At 39.1% G+C, this 24,028-nt stretch overlaps 1 protein-coding gene across 1 annotated transcript in view; it reads left to right on the plus strand.

Moving 5' to 3' along the window:
* Window positions 1–24,028, plus strand: part of CNTNAP5 (contactin associated protein family member 5) — a gene marked incomplete at its 5' end in the record, with an annotated part of 853,982 nt that overhangs the window by 365,063 nt on the left and 464,891 nt on the right. Inside the window, one exon of the mRNA XM_004390491.3 lies at window positions 2,902–3,008. Coding sequence (XP_004390548.3) covers window positions 2,902–3,008 — 107 coding nt within the window. The remainder of the gene's footprint in view (window positions 1–2,901; window positions 3,009–24,028) is intronic.

Raw genomic sequence — 24,028 nt, forward strand, 5'->3', positions numbered from 1 at the left:
GAATGGGGGTTTCCTGGAAAGAGTCCTGGTTATCTCACAGAATCTGATGTAGATTAAAGCAGCCCAAGCTCCAGAAGTTTTCAAATGCAGTGGAGCCTGGAGGCCAGCAGGAGCCAGTCATAAATATTGCCAAGTCTCCCTTTCTCCTTTCTGCCTCATGCTGCATATCAGCAGTTTCTTCTTCCTTCTCTGTGGAAACGCTTTCTTGTCATGGCTGATACATGTTCACTGAGAACTTCTGAATTTTCTGTTTTGTACCTAAACTTTCTTGATGCCAAACCCAAAAATGCCAGAGGCTAAACACCTACTGGCCTGGTTGTGCTCAGCTTTCCATCATTAAGACGATTCACTTTTGTTGAGGGAGGTGCGGGGAGGAGAAAGGTCCCAATGTCATTATTGCCCAGTCCTAGAATCTGTGACCAGAGAGGGAACTTATGTAAGAACTTGGAAGCTTCAGAGGGAAAAAACTAGGGAAGCAGTTTTCAGAAGCAGGGAGAGGCGAAGATGCAAAAGAAAAAGGATGTGAGGGTAGGTGGGCATTCAAAGCAATGCCACCTTTGGGCTTTCCCAGAGACATGTTTCATTCCTTCAATTTTGTAGATGAGGACATTAAGGCTCTGAGTTTAGGTCACTTCCCCAGAGCACAGGGACCCCATCACTGACACTCACAGCCAGCTGCGCATGAGAATCTGGCAAATAGAATATGGAGTAAGGAGGGGAATAAGTTTCGTTTGCTTGGTTGTTTGTTTGATTTTCGTGAACACACTCCATAGCAAAAGTATTGTGTCTTTTTTCTTTCCATTCTTTAAGCCAGTTTTGGATCCCATGGAGCTATCCACATGCTTTTCTCAAACATAAGCGCTGTCAGCACTATTATATGTTTGCTGTGCCTAGCAGAAAATGTCAAATAATGTCTGAGCATATGCAGGAATATTAGTTTCTGGGCTTTGCAACAATCATTGCTGGAGGGTTTTCTACCTCTACAGGACATTTGAGGTGAATCATTTACTTCTGCTGGCCTCACATTCTCAGCTGCCTCACAATGAACCTTTAACTATGTTGTATGCTTCCCTACCCCATTGCTACGCCCTCTTTAAATTCATGGTATCTTTTTCATTTTTCCTTTTCTCTCTCAGACTCACAGTAAAGACTGTTTTCAACAATTCAAGTATTTACTATTGCTTTTACTTTTTTATTAGGGTAAAATATATATAGCAGAACATTTTCTATTTCAACCGTTTTTATGTGTGCAATTCAGTGACATTGACTACATTTGCCATGGTGCGCAACCATCACCACTATCTATTTTCAAATTTTTTCATCGTCCTTAACAGAAACACAATATATTGCTTTTACTTTTAATAATATTCACTACATCTATTTGTCATTTGCCAGGTTATCTCTCAGAGGCAACAGTGCCTGCAGTGTAAAGATTTTAAACCTTGTATGTAAGAGGTGATGATAATTACCCAAAGACACCATGTTATAAGTGGCTGTGCTGGGATTTGAACTAAGATATAGTGACCTGAGAGTCCCTGGGTGGTGCAAATGGTTAACACACTTGACCACTAACGAAAAGTTTAGAGGTTCAAGTCCACCCAGAGACATTTCAGACGAAAGACCTGGAGATCTACTTCGGAAAAATCAGCCATAGAAAATCCTATGGAGTACAGTTCTACTTTGGCACACAAAGGGATGCTGTGAGTCAGAATTGACTCCACAGTAATTGATTTTTATAATGTCCTTAAAGTCCAAAATCTCTGTCCAAAAGAAATGCACATTACCTTCAGTTCCATTAACCCAAGCAGCTCTTAATATTATTTCTTCCTACTGTTTTTGCAATATAAACTTATTGTTTTATTTGGAGCCCTGATGGCACAGTGGTTAAGAGCTCAGGCTGCTAACCAAAAGGTAGGCAGTTCGAATCTACCAGCCACTCCCTGGAAACCCTATGGGGCAATTCTACCCTGTCCTATAGGGTTGCTATGAGTCAGAATTGACTTGACGGCAACGGGTTTGCTTTTTTTATGCTTCATAACTTATTTTTCACTTAATGTAGTCCCAGTCTGTTATAATTATTTTGTATCGGCCCTACGGCATCCTATTAATTTCATGTAATACAAATTCCTAAAGGAATTTTCTACTGTTGGGCACTTACATTATTTCCCTATTATGATTATGCTATTATGGATAACATCTATGTATTGTTTTCATATTTTTAATTATATCGTTAAGATAGAGCCATTTAAGTGTGATTGGCAGGCCAAATTATATTAGCATTTCAGGGAGGTTTGACTGTGTATGATGAAAATATTTTCTGGAATAGCCATACTGTTTTGAACAAAAAGTAATGACTGTGTTTTAATGGTGGCGTTGGTGTATTTTAAAATGACAGAATTTCCTTTCATGTTAAATGAGCAGGTATCATCTTTTTAAACTTTAATGTTTCTTGTGTGTAGTTTAAAATAAATTTCTCGCTGTCCCCCAGATGGGAAACATGGGGACTGTGACCTCAATTATCTCCCCTTTTCCTCTTACCATAAAAATGCAAAACCTTTTAAAAATACAAAACTAAAACTTTTACACATTTTGTTTATGTTAATTAAAAAGCCTTATAGATTCTGACCCCTTCAAATCAACCTTAAGTCAATGAGAAGTTGCCCCAACTTAATTGTCTAAAATAGCTCTGACACGTAATTTGTAGTAGTGGTAGGTGGACCCACCTCTTATGGCAAAACCATAGTGCTATTTTGATGTCGTCCAAGAGTGACTTAGGTTTAGGAGCAGAGCAGATCAATTTTTCATCATTAGTAGTACAGTTGGATTTAAGACATTTTTGATTTCCTGTTTATTTTGACTGATTTGGTTCATTCTGTTTGCCTTTGCATTATCTCCCATTAGGTGTTTGCCAAACTACTGCGAACATGGAGGAAGCTGTTCCCAGTCCTGGACTACCTTCTCCTGTAACTGCAGCGACACAGGTTACACGGGGGCCACTTGCCATAACTGTAAGTAGATTCATGGTTTGCCCACGATGGGATGGGCAAAACGCAGGAATACCAGAGTTAAATTCAGGATTTGTTCAGCATGGGATGGACACTTTTATTTCATTCATTCAACAGGTGTTTCTTGAGAGGGTATTATATGCTAGACTCTGTGATAGTCATGGATGGGAGGATGCACAGATACAAGCCATATCCCTGTGAAGCCTACGGTCTACCAGGAAGACAGACAGGAAATGAGATACTTTCAATGCAGTGATATTAGTGTTGATGTAGAGACGAGACAGAATGCTGTAGGAGCACAAGAGGGATCTAACAAGTCAACAATATTGTCTGGATGAGCTAAAGTATGCTGCTGTAAGAAACAACCTAGCATATCGGTTGCTTAAATATCGAATGGATGTGTGATGCTAATGTTACATGCCCATCACACAGTGGCTGGAGCCCTCTTCCACGTTGTCCACATTCTGAGCCAACAGAAGCCCCATCATCTGGAATGTCACCATGGCAGGGAGAAGGAAGCTCAGGGAAGCATGTGCTAGCTTTTAAAGACATCTACTGGGAAATGGAAACTGTTACTTCCACTCGTATTTCAAATAAAATCCACTTTATTCCAATAAATTCACATGGACACATCCAACTTCAAGAGGGGGTGAAATGCAATCTTACCATGGGGTTTGAGAGTACAGAACTGGATTATTGGTGGTAAGCATTGATGGCTGCCTATAGTTCCCAGGGAGTTGGAGGGACTTCACAGACAAGACTCGATCTGATCTTGAAGTAAGAGTATAGTGGAAAAAAATTGAGAAAAAAAAGGAGACTCAGGACCAAAGGAACAAATGGAGGCATTAAAAAATAGTGGCTTTTCTATGGAAATTCTGAACCTGAAAGTGGTCCTTCAAGGTTGGAGGCTCCTCACCGTGAGATGTGATGAGAGAGGAGGCAGGGGAGGGAGGCAGGACTGGAGCACACAAAGACTCAAAGGGGGAGGAATAAAAATAAATGTAGAACATGAATCCTGGTCCCTGTAATTGTATAATCTTGTTGGATACACCAAACAAAACACGTAACAAAGCAGAGACAGTTTAGCACTTAGATAATTCAATGTGAAATGAACTGAAAGTATAATTCAGGGAGAGCCATAATCTGAAGGTGACGGCTGTAGCTGCAGAAAATTTCATGAAAAATATGAAACAGACTTAGAAGGTGGAGAGGCAGAGGACCTTCTAGAAATAGACAAGAGTTGAGCCAAGGCCTGTAGCTTTTCTGAAGACTATAGTGAGACTCACTGTGGAGCAGATCTCACTAGTTTTTCTCAAGTTGCTGCTGTTGCAGGGCTGGCATTCAGGGAGGCAGAAAGGGACTGTTAGGTGCCAGCTGGGCTGGAATCAGGCTGTGATCAAGAACGAGTGATGCTGATGCTTTTATCCTTTCAGAACTTCCATGACCTCTTCTATGCCTTGGAATGCAGCATTCACCACAGTGTGCATTACCATTACTACTACCAGTTGCCATTGAGTTGATTCCAACTCATGGCAACCCCTCGTGTGCAGAGTAGAACTGTGCTCCATAGCATTTTCAACGGCTGATTTTTCAGAAGCAGGTCACTGGGCCATTCTTCCAAGGTACCTCTGGGTGGGTTTGAACTGCCAATTTTTCAGCTCATAGTCAAGCACTTAACCATTTGTACCACCAAGCTGCCTTCATAGTGCCCATAAAACCAAAACCCACTGCGATCAAGTTGATTCCAACTCATAGCGACCCCATAGGGTTTCCAAGGCTGTAAATCTTTACGGAAGCAGACTGCCACATCTTTCTCCTATGGAGCCACTGGTGGTTTTGAACTGTGAACCTTTCGGTTAGCAGTCAAGGGTCTAACCAAATCAAAGCAGAAGTAATCCAATGGTGTCTATGTCATGGTATTGCTATTGTTGTTAGTTACCTGGGAAAACTAAAAACTTTGCCTACCTTTAAATTAAAATAAATAAATAAATAAAATTTTCTGTTGAGAAATTTGGACCAGTGAAGGGAACACTGGAATGAGAGAGAGAGGATTTAAATGTTACCTAGCTCTAGTGTTTGAGTGAATACATACCTTTATCACTTTAAAGCTCAGTTTCTGCCCAGGTCCTCGGAGGGAAAACTAATTTGGGCCCTTCTAAGGCTAAAATGGTATGTTTTCATCTAAGAGTCCCAAGAAATACCAGCCTATAAACTTCAAGTCTGGTTCCAGAAATATCAGCCCCAAATAATCAAGAACAACGTATCTCGTACAGAAGCGTTGTAGGGCGCATATAGGACTGTCACTGCTCTTCTAAGAAGCTCAAAGGCAACCAGAATGGCTGCCACTTTAATATTGAGACAAGAGAACCTTGGAAAAGATTCAAGTTGAAGCTACCCACATTTCAGCCAAAGCACATCACAACAAGCCTATGCCTCTTAAAGCTTATTCTGTTCACTCTCTCCAAAAGTATTTTAGCAATTTTCTGAGGGTTCATCTCTATGGATGTTCTTCTTTAATTTACTCCATCCATCAGGCTAAAAATACAAGATTTCCAGCTTAAACAAAAAAATATGAAGTTGAAAATAGATGGAGATGAGGTGTTGATTTTTAAAGGAATTCTGTCAACACTGATACAGAGCCTTAAAAATACCATTATGTTTTTAACACCCTTCCGTCATCCTTTCTGGGAAATTGCTCAGTGCCCACACTGTGGGCTACAACGCTGTGAAACTCCATTTTCCCTTCTGGGTACTTGGTCAGGACGGATCCGAGGAGTTTGGGTTGCTGTGAGGTTTGGCCGGCACACCTTGGACGCCTGTGCAATCAAGAACCTGTCCTCCCTCTGAATAACCCCTCATCTCCCCGTCCTCCTATTGAGTAGGGGCCATTGTCCTGAGTCACTTTGTAAACTGAGTTAATCAGTTGATGCTTTCATGTCCTCAGCAAGCATGTACCCTACATGTGGGCCACACAAGGTGAAAACTGTCAAAATGTAAAAGATGGCACACAGGAGACGCTTAGGTGAAAACAAAAACACAACAGACAAACGAAAAACAAGCCCACAGCCCCGTCCTCTATACTCTTAGTGTCTTGGGGCATGCTTTGTTCAAGCAGGTGCCACAATCAGAACAGTAAATGTAAGTCCTTTGGTTTGGTAAGACAGTTATAATAGTATTTAAAACCGACAGTTTCCTGAATATTCTCTCCAGTTTCCTTTTGCCTTTCAAGCTCTTTAGTGTTGTTTTGTTGTTTGTTTCTGTTGTTATTTCTTTTGCTTTTTAATGTGAACCAATAGGGCTGACTTAGGGCAAATAGGATCAATTTCTTTCTGTGCAGCCTTTGTGGATAGGAGAAGTGGAAGGATTAACAAAATGGGAATTAAAAAATTTCGAGACTCAGCGGGTTGTTGTTGAAAGTAGAGAGGTCTTTGTCTTTATAAGCTGTGTCATGCCAGTTGAGCTAGATGTTCCCCGAGACCATGGTCCCCAGAGCTCTCCGACCAGCAATTCAGTCCCTCAGGGAGTTTGGATATGTCTATGGGGCTTCCATGACCTTTCCTTGTACAAGGTGTGCGAGTTTCCCCTGTATTGTGTACTGTCTCACCCTTCACCCAACATACCACTTATCTATTTAGTATTTCCCCCCCACCCCTCCCATCCCTGGTAACCAACAAAGATTGTTAGATTTTGTGTGTGAACTTTTTCATGGGTTTTTACAATAGAGGTCTCATACAATATTTGTCCTTTTGTGATTGACTTATTTCACTCAGCATAATGTCCTCCAGTTTCATCCATGTTATGAGATGGTTCAGATTCATTGTTGTTCTTTCTCATTGCATAGTACTCCATTGTGTGTATGTACCATAGTTTGTTTATCCATTCATCTGTTGATGGGCATCTAGGTTGTTTCCATCATTTTGCTATTGTGAACAATGCTACCATGAACATAGGTGTGCATATGTCTATTCGAGTGACGACTCTTATTTCTCTAGGATATATTCCTAGGAGTGGGATTCCTGGATCGAATGGTATGTCTATTTCTAGCTTTCTGAGGAAGCGCCATATCATTTTCCAAAATGGTTGTATCATTTTGCATTCCCACCAGCAGTGCATAAGTGTTCCGATCTCCCCGCAGCCCCTCCAACATTTGTTATTTCCAGTGTTTTGGATTCGTGCTGGTAATGCCGGGATGAGATGGTATCTCATTGTGGTTTTAATTGGGCAAGTCACTTATTTCTTGTAACTCATGATTCCTTATGGGTATAAGGCAGGACTTGAACTACATATGGTTACTAAGAAAGAACATTTGGATTTGCTTCAGCCAGATGACTATGAGAATGAATATGATGACCCGCTAGGTTTACTGTAATTATACTGTGCAATGCCTATTTCTCATCTTAGCCATTTTTTTATTGTACTTTAGATGAAGGTTTACAGAACAAATAGTTTCTCATTAAACAGTACACATATTGTTTTATGACAATGGTTAATAACCCCATGACATGTCGACACTGTTCTTTCTCAACCTTGGGTTCCCTATTACCAGCTTTCCTGTCCCCTCCTGCCTTCTAGTCCTTGTCCCTGGACTGTTGTGCCCCTTAATTCTCGTTTTGTTTTATGAGGCTGTCTAATCTTTGTCATCTTAGCCATTTTTCTGATGTTCTAGTCTAGAATTGTATTTTCAGAGATAATATAGCCCGCATTTCTGATCTACTTCGTATTCCTTGCACGTGTTGGATTGTTTTCATCACTTCATTCTTTTGGTCTGCTGCTAGCTCTGCTTGGAATGTTTTCTCCTAACTTGTTGCCTTAGTCTGGGTTCTCTAGAGGGGCAAAACCAGTAAGACGTACATATATATATATATATAGAGAGAGAGAGAGAGAGAGATACAGAGAGAGAGAGAGATAGAGACAGAGACAGAGACACTTTAGTGGCCACTGAGTGTTCATTTACACCATTAGCTCAAATAACTTTTAAAAGTAAAAGAAGTTAAAACATGTGGCATATTTTGTAAGGATCACAAGTGTTTCAATCTCTAGAGTCTTGCCCTTGAAGTGTTTCATTGAGTTCAGCAACTGGGACTTTCAAGAGGAATGTTAACAATGGGTGAACTCAAAGAGTAATAAGAATAATAAGCCACAGGATAATCAGAGAAAATGATATGATTGCTCAATATAGTTTATCAACTGTATTTTTAACTATTGAATGAGAGACTTGAGTGTCCAGATTATCATGAAATAAAGGAATTCCCAGTATGCTCAAGTGGAATTTGTAAAAATATTTTGACTTTGTAATTTAGAGATAAAATCTAAAAATATTTCCTCATCCATTAACACAATAACACATGGCCTATGGCAAGTCATTTCACCAATATGGGCCCCCTTATGCCATATATCTAGGGAAAATGATAGGATATGCCCCTTACTGCTGTTGGGATAAGCTCATCAATCAATGGACATAAAATCCTTTTGACAAGTCTGATCATAATCCCTCTTTATAGGTACCTTCTTTTATGTTTTTATATCATTTTGTTCCTGCTGCAACCTTGGTGAGAGACAAGGCTGGTATTCTTTTCTCTAGTGTATGGAGAAAGAACTGAAGATTCAGAGCAGTTTAGGATAGAGAGCCCAAGGACATTCAGGTACAAGAACCAAATAAGATTCCAAAAGCAAACCTGATTCTGACACATAGCGACCCTATAGGACAGAGTAGAACTGCCTCATAGGGTTTCCAAAGAGGAGGTGCTGGATTCAAACTGCTGACCTTTTGATTAGCAGCCAAGCTCTTAACTAGCGCTCCCACATAAGACTAAAACCTGGATATTCTGACTCCCAGTCCAGGTTCTTCAGCTATATTGTGCTCTATGCAAGGTAAGATGTTGTTAATGTAATTCTAGAGTTATTTTTAAATGTAGTTTTTGTTACTTCTTTTCTAAAATTGATTCTGATTATATCACTGCCTAGCAATCTTTTAGTGGATCCTGATTATATCAATGATAAAATTCTACTTCTCACCCAGTAAATAAAGCTCTTCATCATGTGGAGGCCTCTTAGGTCACAAGTCATTTTCAGCCATGACCCCATGTGTAGCCATGTTACAGTACCTCTGATCTACTTCTCATTCCTTGCACATGTTAGGTTATGTTCATCACTTCATTCTTTTGACACTGCAGTTAGCTCTGCCTAGAAGGTTCCTTCCCTAATTTGTTGTCATAGTCTGGGTTCTCTAGAGAAACAAAACCAGTGAAACATACATATAAATATATGTAGGGAGATCTACTTCAAGAAAAATGGCTCACGCAACTCTGGGGGCTGACAAGTTCCAAATCCATGGGTCAGGTGGCAGGCTGGAGACCTTAGCTGGCACACAGAGTTGCTGGTAAATCCAAAATTTGCAGGTCGGGAGGGAGGCTGGAGATCTCTGCTGTCTTACGTACCAAGAACCGGAGGTCAGGTGATGAGAAGAGTACAGGGGAGAGAGAGAGAGAGCTAGCTTTGCCAGAACATCAGTTTATATATTGGAAGCAGGCCACACCCCTCATGGAAACTCCCCTTCCAACTGATTGGCTGATCACATCATGGAAGATGATTACATTACGTTACATTATGGAAGAGCACCCAGCCCAATGTCTACCACATCACTGAGAATCATACCCTCGCCAAGTTGACATATAACATTAACCATCACATTTGTCTTTGTAGAAAATTTGCTATTCCCTGCTGGAGTGTCTCCTCTATGTGTACACATGATTGCAATAATTGATCTTTTGATATTTCTCTGGCATTAGTGTTAAGCTCCTTAAGATCAGGATTTTGAATTTTCAGATGTCCCCAACACCTATAACAGGCCTGGAATACTATACATGCAAACTAAGTGTTGAGAGAAAGGAATCCCAGATTTCAAATATTGGCACTTCCTTGAAATGTATGCCTTTGACTTTGAGAGAAGGTAAAATACAATAAATCAGAAAATAGCACACAACATGTATTAGGTTTTCTCTTTGGCCACCATGAGGAGGAGCTTCCTGTTTGGAATTTGATGAAAGAACTGAGGCTCCTGCTTTGAATTCAAAGGATTATTCTTAAAGACCCCTCCATCAACTCCCATTATTTCTCAAACTGGCTTGTAAATCATTCTTCAGTTGGCATAGCTGCAGTGCATAATTTTAAGTTGCTAACGAAATAGTACTTTTGGATAAGTAAATATATGTAGAAAACCTAGAAAGGAAGAAAAGCCTTCTGTCGTCATAGAAGGACACGTAACTGAGTTTATTAGTTTGTCAGTGGAAGAGCTGTCAGTGTCAGCTTTTGACAGCACAGATTTCCTGCTGGCAGCTGATGTGATGATGGGAACTCTGGCAATCATTCCCTCACTCCTATCTCCCTGATCTCACTGCTGTGATGGCTGGAAGAGTCTCTCCATCTGCTAACATTTGATTCCGTTACTTTACATTGTCTAAATGGGCATTTGATGGAATAACTGTATGTAACGTGTGCAGCCTAGGTATGCCTGCAGCTCACAGGCTTTGAGAGCAAGAATCTGGGCTCTTGAATTTCTACTTGACAAAAGTCTTCAGTCCAATGCTATCAAATCTCTCCATTAGGGGATGGTCCAGAGAAGTAGAAAACTGGATATGTCATATGTCACTTTTCATGAAGATGCAGCATGCTAATGAAAACAGAATTATTTCTGAAAGTTAGACTGCCTGGGTTAAATATCAGGCTCTATAATTACTAATCAGGTAACCTGGGAAAAATCACTCAACCGCTCTGAACCTCAGTTTTCTCATCTCTAAGTATAGGGAAAATAATATCTTATGTCTCAGGATTTTGTGATGATTAAATAAAAATCCTACTTACAGCATTGACTGTAGTGCCAATATAGAAGACGTTCAATTAAATTTAGTTACTTTGCTTGGTCAACCCTTCTACATGTTTCCCTTTCCTAGTCTTTAATGGATATATTGTGAATTAGTAACAAATGCTGGATTTTATGTTTGGAAGGGACCTTTAAGTGTATTGATGTTTTTCGTATCCCTCAAGTCGTTGCTCTAGAAATAAGTTGTCAGTATCCCCTGCTCTTACTGTACTCTTTCTGTGGCTAGAATGTTCTTCCCTGTCTTGTCCTTAGAAGATGAAATCTGCCTTCTAGCTTTTCCTGGTTAGAGCCTGCTATTGAAGTCTTCATTGCAGGGTTTCTGAGGATTTCCTCAAAGAAAAGGACTCACTGTTGTTCTCGTCCTTGATTGCCTGCAGTGAAGTATGATGTTGGTAGTCTTCGTAGTTACTGAAATCACTGGATTCAGAATGTTCTTAGGGCTTAATAATCAGAGTGAGAAATTGCTTTTACTGATATTGATTAACATATAGTAATAATTATCATACCAAGAGCCCTGGTGGCACAGTGGTTAAGTGTTCATCTGCTAACTGAAAGGTTGGTGAGTCAAACCCACATTATAATAATCATATTTGACACCCAAGTCAGTGAACATAGTTTAATGCACACTTTATTTTGGCTGCTGTTATGTTTGGGTTTCATTGAGAGATTTATTTTCGTTCAGCACCAATTCTTATAAATCTCTCCAGTTTTCAGGTCCCTTATCCATACATATCAGGCATATGTAACTAGGTATCTACTCTGGCTCCAACAGTGAGCTGAGAACTATGGGGGATGCGTGAGCCATCAAAGATCTGATTTCTGTTCTCAAGGACTTTAAAATTAGCAAGGGTGGGGAAAAGCCTGTATTACACACTGTGAAAATATTACAAGATTGTATATCATCAAAAAACAAATTGAAAATAGTGAAGGGTCAAAATAGAGGCACCAGGTAAGGAGGAAGAGATGAGACCTTGGGTGGTGGAACATTTGGTAGTTCTGGACTGGAGATAAACCCTGTAGAATGAGTTGGAACTACATAGCCAGAAAGGATTGGGAGAGGGCTAAGGATTCAAGAGTGATTAGTATGGCTGCAGCTGGGGTCAGTAAGGATTGAAGGAATCTTATTAATGGAGAGAAATAATACTGATGATAACCAAAATCTGTGGTCAGTAAGGGTCAAAGAGGAAAATAGAACCAGTAGGAGATATACATCAAGAGATTTATCGCAGGGAATTAGCTTATGCGATTGTGAGAGCTGGCTAGGCAAGTCCAAGATCTGAAGGGCAGGCCATTAGGAAGGGCAAGTGGGAACTCTTGGGCATAAATTGAAGCTGTAGTCCAGATGTGACATTTCTTCTGCTGCTGCTCATAGGGCCTTTCAGCTGTTTGGATCAGACTCACCCAGATTATCTATGATTACCTACGATTATCTATGATAATTTCCCTTACTAAAAGTCAACTGATCATGGATTTTAATTACATTTACAAAATATACTCACAGGAATACCTAGATTAGTGTTTTGATAACTGGGGACTGTAGCCTAGCCAAATCGACACATAAAACTGCCCATTACAGCCAGCCTCCGTGGCTTGGTACTTATACACATCTCTTTAACCATACTTAATCTCCAAATAAAGACAGTAGCAAAGTCATAATTCTGCTTAATATTATTAAACTCTCTTCCATACAATCAAAATAATTTAGGTTTGTATAGTACCTAAATGATAACACCAGTCATAACATTATCTCCATTAGCCCTGGTGTGATTAATATACGAAAAAAGTGATGCCTTATGTAATCAAAACACAATTTTCTATCTACCATCTATCCTTGCTTTAAATTGTATTTAGTGAAAAAAATTTTCCCAGCCTTTGGATAAAAACTTAGGCAAGATTCAGGGTGTTTTTTTTTTTTTTTTTCTTACTCTTAGATGATAGATATTCTTATGGTTCATTATATCATAAAACATAAATTCAATGCAAGAAATAAAAAGGCCCAGTTTAAAATAGGTATAACTATGTCAGTCTTCACTCAAAGTAAGATTTCTCCTAAATGCCTTCCTATAGGTGAGGCTTATGGCAGGCAGAGACCCGTGAGAGTGGAGGGGTGTGTGGGTGGAACTGGGCTTTTTATTTAGAATAATTCCCTGAAGATTCACCCAGCTTGTTGTCTCTATCAATATTTCATTACTTTTCTTCACTAAGTAGTATTTCATGGTATGTACTACAGTTTGTTAAACATTCACCTGTTGAAAGCCATCTGGGCTTTTTCCAATTTGTGACCATTAAAAGTAAAACTGCTATGAACGTTCATGCACAAGATTTTGTTGTTGTTTGAGTGTAAGATTTTATTTCTCTGAGAAAAATGCCCCAGAGTTCAATTGTTGAGTTCTACAACAACTGCAAGGAGCCCTGGTGGCACAGGGGTTGAGTGCTTGGCTGCTAACCAAAAGGTTGGTTGTAGTTTGAACCCACCAGCTGCTCAGTGGGAAAAAGATGCAGCAGTTTGCTTCTGTAGAGATTACAGCTACTCAGAATTGACTTAGCAGCAATGGGTTTGTTTTGTTTTTTGTGTATGTTCAAGATTCCCATGGGATCTTCACTGACTTCCAGTGGTGAGGAGGTCTCACTACTACTGCCCAGTGGTATTAAAAGTCCGGGCTCCGCACTCTGACAGCATCCTGGTGGGGTGTTGGGGTACCTTGTTAGAGCCTGGCAAGACAGAAGTCTAGGCTCTGCACTTGGACTTTGCTGGTGGTTGGAGATGGGGACACGATTTATTCTGTGGTGTTTGGCTGCAGTAGAGCAATTATTGTCTAAATGTTTTCTGTCTTTCTAGGCTTCCCCTTTCCTGGTCCTTTGACTAAGAGAGCAGGCTTTGTTGGGGCTTTTTTTTTTTTTTTTTTTGGCTGATCCTGTTGTTATGTGTAGATGGTCAGATTTTCCTGTAGCCAGTCTGCAATATATAAGGCAAAAGGCACACCCAGGGAAAGCACCACATGTGATGCCTCGGGTCCTGCTATCTGTAGCTGGTCTTTCCACCTTTCAGAGCTTCCCTATGTTTGTTCTGTATGTACCATATTTTTACGCAAATAATGCACGCGTTCTACGTCTGTTTGCCAACCCCTCCCCTGTGCAAGGTATTTTTCTGAATGCACTATGCTAATTTTTTTACAGCAACATGTAAAAAAAATTAGCATAGCAGCATTTGTGAAAATACTTCGCAGGGGGAGAGAGTGGGTAGAAAACAAACAGAAGGTGAGCGCTATTTGCGTAAAAATACAGTAATGCCCAGGGTTTTTTAATTGTATTTACCGGGAGAAATAGCAAAAAAACACATCTACTCTGTCTTCTCAGAAGTGGAATCCTCTAGTTATTTATTGGTATTGTTTACATGCTGTATCTTTTGCATTCTTTGATTTTGAATTTAAAGTGAGTTTTTTTGGTTTCTTATCGAAAGCTTATAATTAGATTGTGTTTTGCTTTTCACTCTGCCAATCTGTTATTTTGTTGTTGATGTTAGTGGTGGTGGTGTATTTAGACTATTTACATGTAAGGAAATTATTGATATGTTACGGTTTAAATCTATTTTTATTTTTGCTTTCTTTTTGTTTCCTTTAGTTCTTGTTCATCTATCTCTTTTCTTGCTTTCTTGTGGGATGCCTGAACATTTTTTAGGATTCCATCCCAATTTATTTAAAGTGGTTTTCAGTGTATTTCATTGTACAGGTAGTCCTCGATTTATGAAGTATTTGAGTTAATAATGAACCACATTTACAACTGTTTGTTGTTGTTGCTGCTGTTGTTTGTACATCTTATCGTTAGTGATATGTACTACCTACCATGACGCAGCGCATAATTTCCTGACGTTATCATTCTCAGATGTTCATTCACACATATTCAGTTTTATGATTTACTGTTCAGAACATGCTGTATAGCAGTCTATGGCATGGTCTACAATGAAGTCAGTGTTGGGAGTCATAACCAATAGAAAGTTCCAAGCATTTGATCGGGATAATATGATGGTACAGATTGGTGGAAAAATGGTCTATATGGCAAGAACGCTGAATTTAGAACTTGATATTGCCAATATGGAACCGCTTATAGATCATGAAGGGGAGGGCATTGATAGGTCAGGACTTAATGGATTTTGAAGGGGAAAGCAATGCTGAAGAAGAAAGAAATAATAAAGAAGAGGAAGGAGAAAAGTTGTCAAAAATTTTTACAGTGAAAGAATTAGCTGAAGATTTGTCTAAACTAAATCAAGGGCTTCAGTTGCTTGAAAACAGGAACCCAAACACTGATTGCTTTGCTAAAGTCTGTAGGCAAATTTGGGAAGCAGTGAGATGTTACCATGAAACATATGAAGAAAATAAGAAAGGATCATACAGACAACTCTCACTAATTTACTGACTAGAAACGCTATCCCCAATGCCAGGGATAATGCAGTTGATCCAGAACATTCCACAAGTGGAGTTATTACTGCAACCAACAAAATGCCAATGTTGTCCAACTCTTCTTTACCATCAGAGAAAATTTTTATGATTCATGTGTTTTTTTATGTATGTATATTCTTTTTGGCAATGAACGTGACACCATTCTTCAATTGTCATTCCCAGCATAGCAGACCATATGATTGTTTGGTTCAAAATGGCCAATACCAGCCCATTTAACCCCATTAATGCCTAGGATATCAATCTTCAAGTGTTCCATTTCATTTTTGACAACTTGCAATTTTCCTAGATTAATGCTTTGTGCATTCCATGTTCCAATTACTAATAGATATTTGCAGCTATTTCTTCTAAGTTTGAATTATACCACATCAGCAAATGAAGGTCCCGAAAGCTTTATTCAATCCATGTCTTTAAGGTTGACTCTACTTGGCAGCAATTAAAAAAAAAAAAAGGTATTTCTGTGACCTCCAACCTGAAGAGCTCATCCCCAAGCACTATATTAGATGATTTTCTGCTGCTATTACTAAGGTTTTCACTGGCCAATTTTTTTAGAAGTAGAATTGCCAAGTCCTTCTTCCTAGTCTGTCTTAGTCTAGAAGCTCCACTGAAACCTGTCCATCATGGGTGACCCTGCCGGTACTTGAAATACCGGTGGCAGACCTTCTAGTATCACAGAAACAAGCAAGCCACCACAGTACTACAAACGGACAGACGAGTGGTGTCACTGATAGGATAATATCCATACGCAAACAAGGAAAACCAGTTAATACAACTATTATTCAAATTTACTTACCAAACCACTAATGCCAAAGATGAAGAAATTGAACACTTTTACCAACTTCTACAGTCTGAAGTTGATCAAACATGCTCTCAAGTTGCATTGATAATTACTGGTGATTGGAATGCAAAAGTTGGAAATGAAGAAGGACCAGTAGTTGGAAAACATGCCCTTGGTTATAGAAACAACACCAGAGATGACATGATAGAATTTTGCTGACAACCTAGTCATCGCAAATACCTTTTTTTCAACAACAGAAATGGTGACTATGAACGTGGACCTTACCAGATGGAATACACAGGAATCAAATCAATTACATCTGTGGAAAGAGATGATGAAGTAGCTCAATATCATTGGTCAAAACAAGGATAGTTTCCTACTGTGAAACAGACCATCAATTGCTCATATACAAGTTCAAATTGAGGCTGCAGAAAATTAGAAGAATCCATGAGAGCCAAAATACAACCTTGAGTATATCCCACCTGAATTTAGAGACCATCTTAAGAATAGATTTGACACATTGAATACTAATGACCAAAGACCAGATGAGTTGTGGGATGACATTAAAGACATCATATGTGAAGAAAGCAAAAGGTCATTAAAAAGAAAGAAAAGACCAAAATGGGTGTCTGAAGAGACTCTGAAACTTGCTTTTGAATGTATAAGTAGCTAAAGCAAATGGAAGAAATGATGAAGTAAAAGAGCTGAACAGAAGAGGTCAAACGGCAGCTCAAGAAGACAAAGTGAAGTATTATAATGAAATGCGCAAAGACCTGGAGTTAGAAAACCCAAAGGCAAGACCATGCTCGGCATTTCTCAAGGTGAAAGAACTGAAAGAAAAAGGTCAAGCGTAGAGTTGCAATATTGAAGGGCAGAATGTTGAATGACGGGAAAAACATCAAAAGAAGATGAAAGGAATACAGAATCCCTGCACTAGAAAGAATTTGTCCATGTTCCAATATTTCAAGAGATAGCATATGATCAAGAACCAATAGTACTGAAGGAAGAAGTGCAAGCTGCACTGAAGACATTGGTGAAAACAAGGCTCCAAGAATTGACAGAATACCAATAGAGATGTTTCAACAAACAGATGCAGCACTGGAGGTACTCACTCATCTCTGCCAAGAAATTTGGAAGACAGCTACCTGGCCAACGGACTGGAAGAGGTCTATATCTGTGCCTATTCCAAAGAAAGGTGATTCAACAGAATGTGGAAATTATCAAAGAATATCATTAATATCGCATGTAAGTAAAATTTTGCTGAAGATAATTCAAAAATGTTTGCAGCAATACATCAGCAGGAACCTGCAGAAATTCAAGTTGGATTCAGAAGAGGATGCAGAATGAGGTATATCATTGCTGATGTCATATCTATCTTGGCTGAAGACAGAGAACACCAGAAAGATGTTTACCTGTGTTATATTGACTTTGCAAAGGCATTTGACTGTGTGGATCATGACAAATTATGGGTAACATTGCAAAGAATAGGAATTCCAGAACACTTAGTTATGCTCCTGTGGAACCCATACATAAACCAAGAGGCAGTCCTTCGAACAGAACAAGGGTATACTGTATGGTTTAAAGTCAGGAAAGTTGTGCATCAGGGTTGTCTCCTTTCACTATATTTATTCAGTCTGTATGCTGAGCAAATAATTCAAGAAACTGGACTTTGTGAAGAGGAACGTGGCATCAGGATTGGAGGAAGACTCATTAACAACCTGCGATATGCAGATGACACAACCTTGCTTGCTGAAAGTGAACAGAATTTGAAGCATTTGCTGATGAAGATCAAAGACTACAACCTTCAGTATGGATTACACCTCAATACAAAGAAAACAAAAATCCTCACAACTAGATCAATGAGCAACATCATGAAAAATGGAGAAAATATTGAAATTGTCAAGGATTTCATTTTACTTGGATCCACAATCAACATCCATGGAGCAGCAGTCAAGAAATCACACAACAGATTGCATTGGGCAAATCTGGTGTAACATACCTCTTTAAAGTGTTATAAAGCAAAGATGTCACTTTGAGGACTAAAGTGTACATGACCCAATGGTATTTTCCATTGCCTCATATGCATGCAAGAGCTGGACAATGAATAAGGAAGACCAAAGAAAAATTGATGCTTTGAATTACAGTGTTGGTGAAGAATATTGAATGTACCATGGACTGCCAGAAGAACAAACAAATCTGTCATGGAAGAAGTACAACCAGAATGCTCCTTAGAAGCGTGGATGGCGAGACTTCGTCTTACATATTTTGGACATGTTATCAGGAGGTATCAGTCCCTGGAGAAGGACATCATGCTTGGTAAAGCAGAGGGTCAGTGGAAAAGAGGAAGATCCTCCACAAGATGAACTGACACAGCGGCTGCAACAATGGACTCAAGCATAGCAAGTATGGTGAGGATGGTGCAGGATCGGGCTATGTTTTGTTCTATTGTACGTGGGTTGATATAAGTCGGACCCGACTCGATGGCACCTAACAACAACAAATGCATGTAAGTATTAAAATATATCTGTAAGTTTATAGGTAGTGTTTCCAATTCCCAAAGACAAATAAAGATCAGGTTTATAAAGATGCTGTTAATAAAAGGCAACACTATATTTTTACCCATATAATGTGCATCTTCTGTGTTTGTTTAATGTCTGCACCCACATCCTGTGAGTCACCCTCACAAGCACCACCATGCCAATACTCTTTCACATGTTGCTGAAAAAAAATTAGCAGAGCATGCTTACAAAACTATTTTACAGGAGACGGCAGGAAGGCAAACAAACACAGAGTGTGGGTCTTACTTGCATAAAAATATAGTAATAATGAAAAGTAAAAAAAAAAAATGAAGTATTTGACTTACCTCAGAACTGACTGATGATGGAGTCTTCAGAAAGCAACCCCGCTGTAATTCAGGGTCTACTTATATATAGCTTTCATAGTGTTTGTTCTGCATATTACAATATTAAAAAAATAATGTTGAATTGATTCTGGCTCATGTTGACCTTATGTGTGCAGAGCAGAACTGCAATCCACAGGGTTTTCAAGTCTGTGACCTTTTGGAAGCAGATTCCCATGTCTTTCTTCTGAGGCACCTCTGGATGCATTCAAACTTCCAGTCTTTTAGCTGGTAGTCAAGAACTTAAACGTCTGTGCCAAATTAAAATATGTAAGTAACACATAGGGGGCACAATTACAGACACTTCTTGGACATAACTAAGCACCTCGAGGGATTGGATCTCTGGATTTGAGAATGGACCGTAGCCTCATGGGACATTTCAATCAATATAATATAGTTCAGAAAGTTATGTCCTACAATCCTAGTTTAGTGAGCAGTGTCTGGGGTCTTTAAAGTCTTGCTAGTGGCCATCTAAGATACAACTATTTGTCTCTCCTCTTCTGGAGCAAAAGACAAAGAAGGAAACCAAAGATTCAAGGAAGAAACTAGTCTAGTCTACAGGATAAATAGTCTACGTGAACCATGGCCTCATCTACCCAGAAACCAGAAGAACTAGATGGTGCCCATCTACCAGTACCAACCATTCTAATCGGGGCCACAACACATGGACTCTGATAGAATGAGAGAAAAGTGTGGAACAGAACCTCAAATTCCCTAAAGGAAAAAAAAAAAAAAAAAAAGACCTACTAGACTTTCCCTTTTATTCCTCAAGGAAATTTCAGCAGATTTAGAATGGAGGGCTCCCTGAGATACTTTGCAAATGTTCAGCCAAAACAAACCCTTGAGGTCATCTTGAAGCTAAATAAAAAATTACCTTTAAAAATAATGAATATCACCTGTAAGTATTGTGCTCCTTTAAAAAAAGTCACCTATATGAAACCAAACAATCAACAATTGCTTTAAAACAAAGATGAGAATGTAAAGGGGTCAGAGAAATTAGATTAATGGAAACACAACAACCAGAATGGAAATAATGAAAATAACCATGCATTGTTTAGAATATAACCAAAGTCACTGAATAATTTGTGTAGAAATTATTGAATGGGAATGTAAACTGCTATGTAAACCTTCATTAAATATACAATAAAATGTTATTAAAAATAAATATATATAAGTAGACTTATCACAGTTTACTGATAGCAACATTTTACCCCTTCGATTGAAGGATAGAAAGCTCTTCCAGTAAGGAAACTTTATCTTCCCCACCTTTAAATATTATTTTCTTGAATATCAAATGGTCTTGTTATATTTGTTTCAGTCATCAATTATGATCTGGAAAATTCTCAAGAAAAGGAGTGTCTGTTATATGTACTATTTCTGTCCTTTCTGTAATACTTTACTCCTTCCTGATACTCCTAAATTATTTCTTTTATTATTTCCTTTCTATTTTAAGAATTTCTTTCATCCATTCATGACGGATAGATCTGCTAGAGAAAAATTATTTCAATTTTCCTTTGGGTGGGAATGCTTTTCCCCTTTATTCCTAAAGGAAATTTCACAAGATTTAGAATTTTCCATTGAAATTTCTTTTAAAACTTGAAAATTGTTGGGCTACTACTTTCTGACCTCCATTGTTTCAGATAAAACATCTGCTGAAATTTGAATTTGTCTTCCCCACAGGTAATCTGACTGATTTCAAGGTTTTTTCCTTTGCCTTTAGTTTTCAAAAGATAAATTATATTGTGTGTTGTGTGAATTTATTTGGGTTTAGTTATTATGTTTGGAATTCACTCAACTTTTGAATACATATGTTAGTTTCTTGCACCAAATTTGGGGAGTTTTCAAACATTATTTCTTTGTCTACTCTTCAGCTTCATTCTCTTTCTTCTTTGCTTTTAGTACTACAATTATACAAATGTTTCATCTTTTGTTATTGTGATAGGTCCCTGAAACTCTTTTCATTTTTTGTTAAATCTACTTTTTTCTCTAGAGGAGCGCTGGTGGCACAGTTTTTAATCGCTTGGCTGCTAACTGAAAGGCCAGTGGTTCGAAGTCACCAGCCGCTCTGGGGAAGAAAGATGTTGCAGTCAGCTCCTGTAAGGATTTACAGCTTTGGAAACCCTACGGGGAAGTTCTCTTCTGTCCTATAGGATCACTATTCATCAAAATCAATGGCAATGGGTTTTTTTCCTCCATTGTTCATGTTGAAAAAATTCTGTTATTTTGTCCTCAAGTCAAAGGTCCTATCCTCTGTAATCTCCATGCTACTACTGCAGCCAACTGGGGATTTTTTTTTTTAATTATATAGTTATAATTTTCAGTGCTATAATTTCCATTTGGTTTTTTTTTTTTAAATAACTATTTCTTTGGTAAAATTTTCTATTCATTGTTTCAGCAACTTTGTAATTGATTGTTGATGCATTTGATGATGGATGCTTTAATATCTTTGTCAGATCGTGTTAATCTCTGATTTATCTAGAGTCAGATGATTATCTTCTCATTCAACTTGTGATTTTTCTTGTTCATTGTGGATCAGTGATTTTACCTGTATTCTGTACATTTGGTCTATTATGTTAGGAAACTCTGGGTCCTATTTAAATTTTTTATTTTCACAGGCAGGTCATCCTGTTCAGGGTTAGCACAGAGGTCCTTGCCCGCTTTTGTGGGTTGTGGTTCCAATGAGAGTTTAATTTTCAGAATCTTCACGGCATTGTGTTGTTCTCTGTCTTAGGCTGGGTTCTCTAAAGAAGCAAAACCTGTGATATATATATATATATATATATGTATATATACAGAGAGAGAGAGAGATTTATCTCATGAAAATGGCTCACTTGATTGTAGAGATTGGCATGTCCAAAGTTGGTGGATCCGGTGTCAGGCTGGAGGCTTCTCCTGACTCACGTAGCTGCAAGGGCTAACTAACCCAAGACCACCAGGTGAGATAGCAGACCGCTGGCTCAGAAGCTACAGAGGCCAACAAATCCCAAGATCAGCTAGTAAACTGCTAGCTCAAGTCCCAAAAACTGGAGGTCGGATGATGATGAGCCAGATGCAGGATTGAGAGTGAGAGCCTTGTTGGACCATTCATTTATATACTGGCGGCAGGATACACCCCCAAGGAAACTCTGTTTCAACTGATTGACTAATAATAGCAGATCTCATCATTGAGTTGATTACATCATTACATAACTGCCAAACTACATCATTACATAACTGTCAATTTACTTCATTAGATAACTGACAAACTACATCATAACTGCCAAATAACTGAGAATCATGGCCCAGATAAGTTGACACACAATCTTAACCATCACAGTCCACCCCTTGTCAACTTGGCATCCATACACATTTCCTTAAACCATACATAATCTCTGAATAAAGACAATTATAAAGTCGTACTTGTGTATAACTTGCTGCAACTAACACATTTACAACCGAAAATGTGCTAGCCCCATTCACATCTTATATTTTATAAGTGAAGAAAACAAAAATATTTGATGACACATGCAAGGAGGAAATACTCATAACAATTACACCCCTAGTTTCTACAACTGGTCACATGATCATTGCTAGTATTTAGAACTACCTCCCTCCACCACGCATTCTGTATTCCCTTTACCCTCAGCAAGCATCTCAGCTTGTCATGGTACATTTTGTGGTGGGGTGACCCAAACCTTCATTCCTGAAAGGTCTGGGCCATTAGTAGTCATGTAGGAATTGAGTTGCTGTAGTTTTCCATTGACTTTAATCATAGGTCATGGTCGTACTAAGAGATGCTCTAAAGGATCTTCTGTATTCCAGACATACTCTTCTTTAGCACCATTATGTATATCAATGCTATTTCCTCTTGGTAATCAGGATCAATCACACCAGCCAATAAGATAACTCCTTTCTTTGCCTCTTGATCCAGAGGCATGAGGAGTACAAAGTGGCCAGGTGACATTCTTAACTTCTAGTTCAGTGGAATCAGTGTCTCTAGGTGGGAGCATTCTTCTCTTTGGAACTAAGATCTCTAGACTCACAGAGCATAGGGTCACAGGGATAGGAAACAAAAATTTTGCTAATGATTCACTAGGGGTAATAGAGAGTGGTGCCACTCCCATTTCCACTGCATGATTCCTCGACCCCTGAATCCTGGCTATGGAAGAAACTACACCGTATATTAGACTCTTGTTTAGATAATATACAGCCTCCTGCAGAACAATACCCTGCCAGTTATTGCCACATAGCTGGCACCTTAATTGTGTCTTTAGAAGGCCATTCCATCGTTCTATCAAACCAGCTGCTTTAGGATGATGGGGAACATGGTAAGACCAGTGAATCCCATGAGCATACGCCCATTGCTGCACTTCATTTACTGTGAAGTGAGTCCCTTGATCTGAGACAATTCTGTGTGAGACACCGTGATGAGGGATAAGGGATTCTTTAAGTCCACAGATGGTAGCATTAGCAGAAGCATTTCATGCAAGGAAGGCAAATCCATACCCAGAGTAAGTGTCTATTCCAGTAAGAACAAAATGCTGCCCTTTCCATGATGGAAACAGTCCAACTTAATCAACCTGCCACCACATTGCAGGTAGATTACCTTGAGGGATGGTGCCATATCTGGGACTCATTGTTGTTCTCTTCTGCTGGCAGACTGGACCCTCAGCAGTGACTGTAGGCAAGTTGGCCTTGATGAGTGGAAGTCCATGCTGCTGGGCCCATGCATAACCTCCATTCCTGCCACCATGGCCACTTTGTCTATGAGCCCATTGAGCAGTGATGGGAGTGTCTGGGGAAAGAGGGTGATTGGTTTCCACAGAACATGTCATTCTATCCACTTGATTGTTAAAATCTTCCTCTGCCGAGTTACCTTTTGGTGAGCATTCACATGAGATGCAAATATCTTTACTTATTTAGCCCATTCAGAGAGGTCTATCTACATACCTCTTCCTTATATACCTCCTTGTCTCCAATTTTCCAATCATGTTCCTTCCAAGTCCCTGATCATCCAGCCAAACCACTTGCCAC

The sequence above is a fragment of the Trichechus manatus genome, unplaced genomic scaffold, assembly GCF_000243295.1.
Source record: "Trichechus manatus latirostris isolate Lorelei unplaced genomic scaffold, TriManLat1.0 scaffold00303, whole genome shotgun sequence".
NCBI lineage: Eukaryota > Metazoa > Chordata > Mammalia > Sirenia > Trichechidae > Trichechus > Trichechus manatus.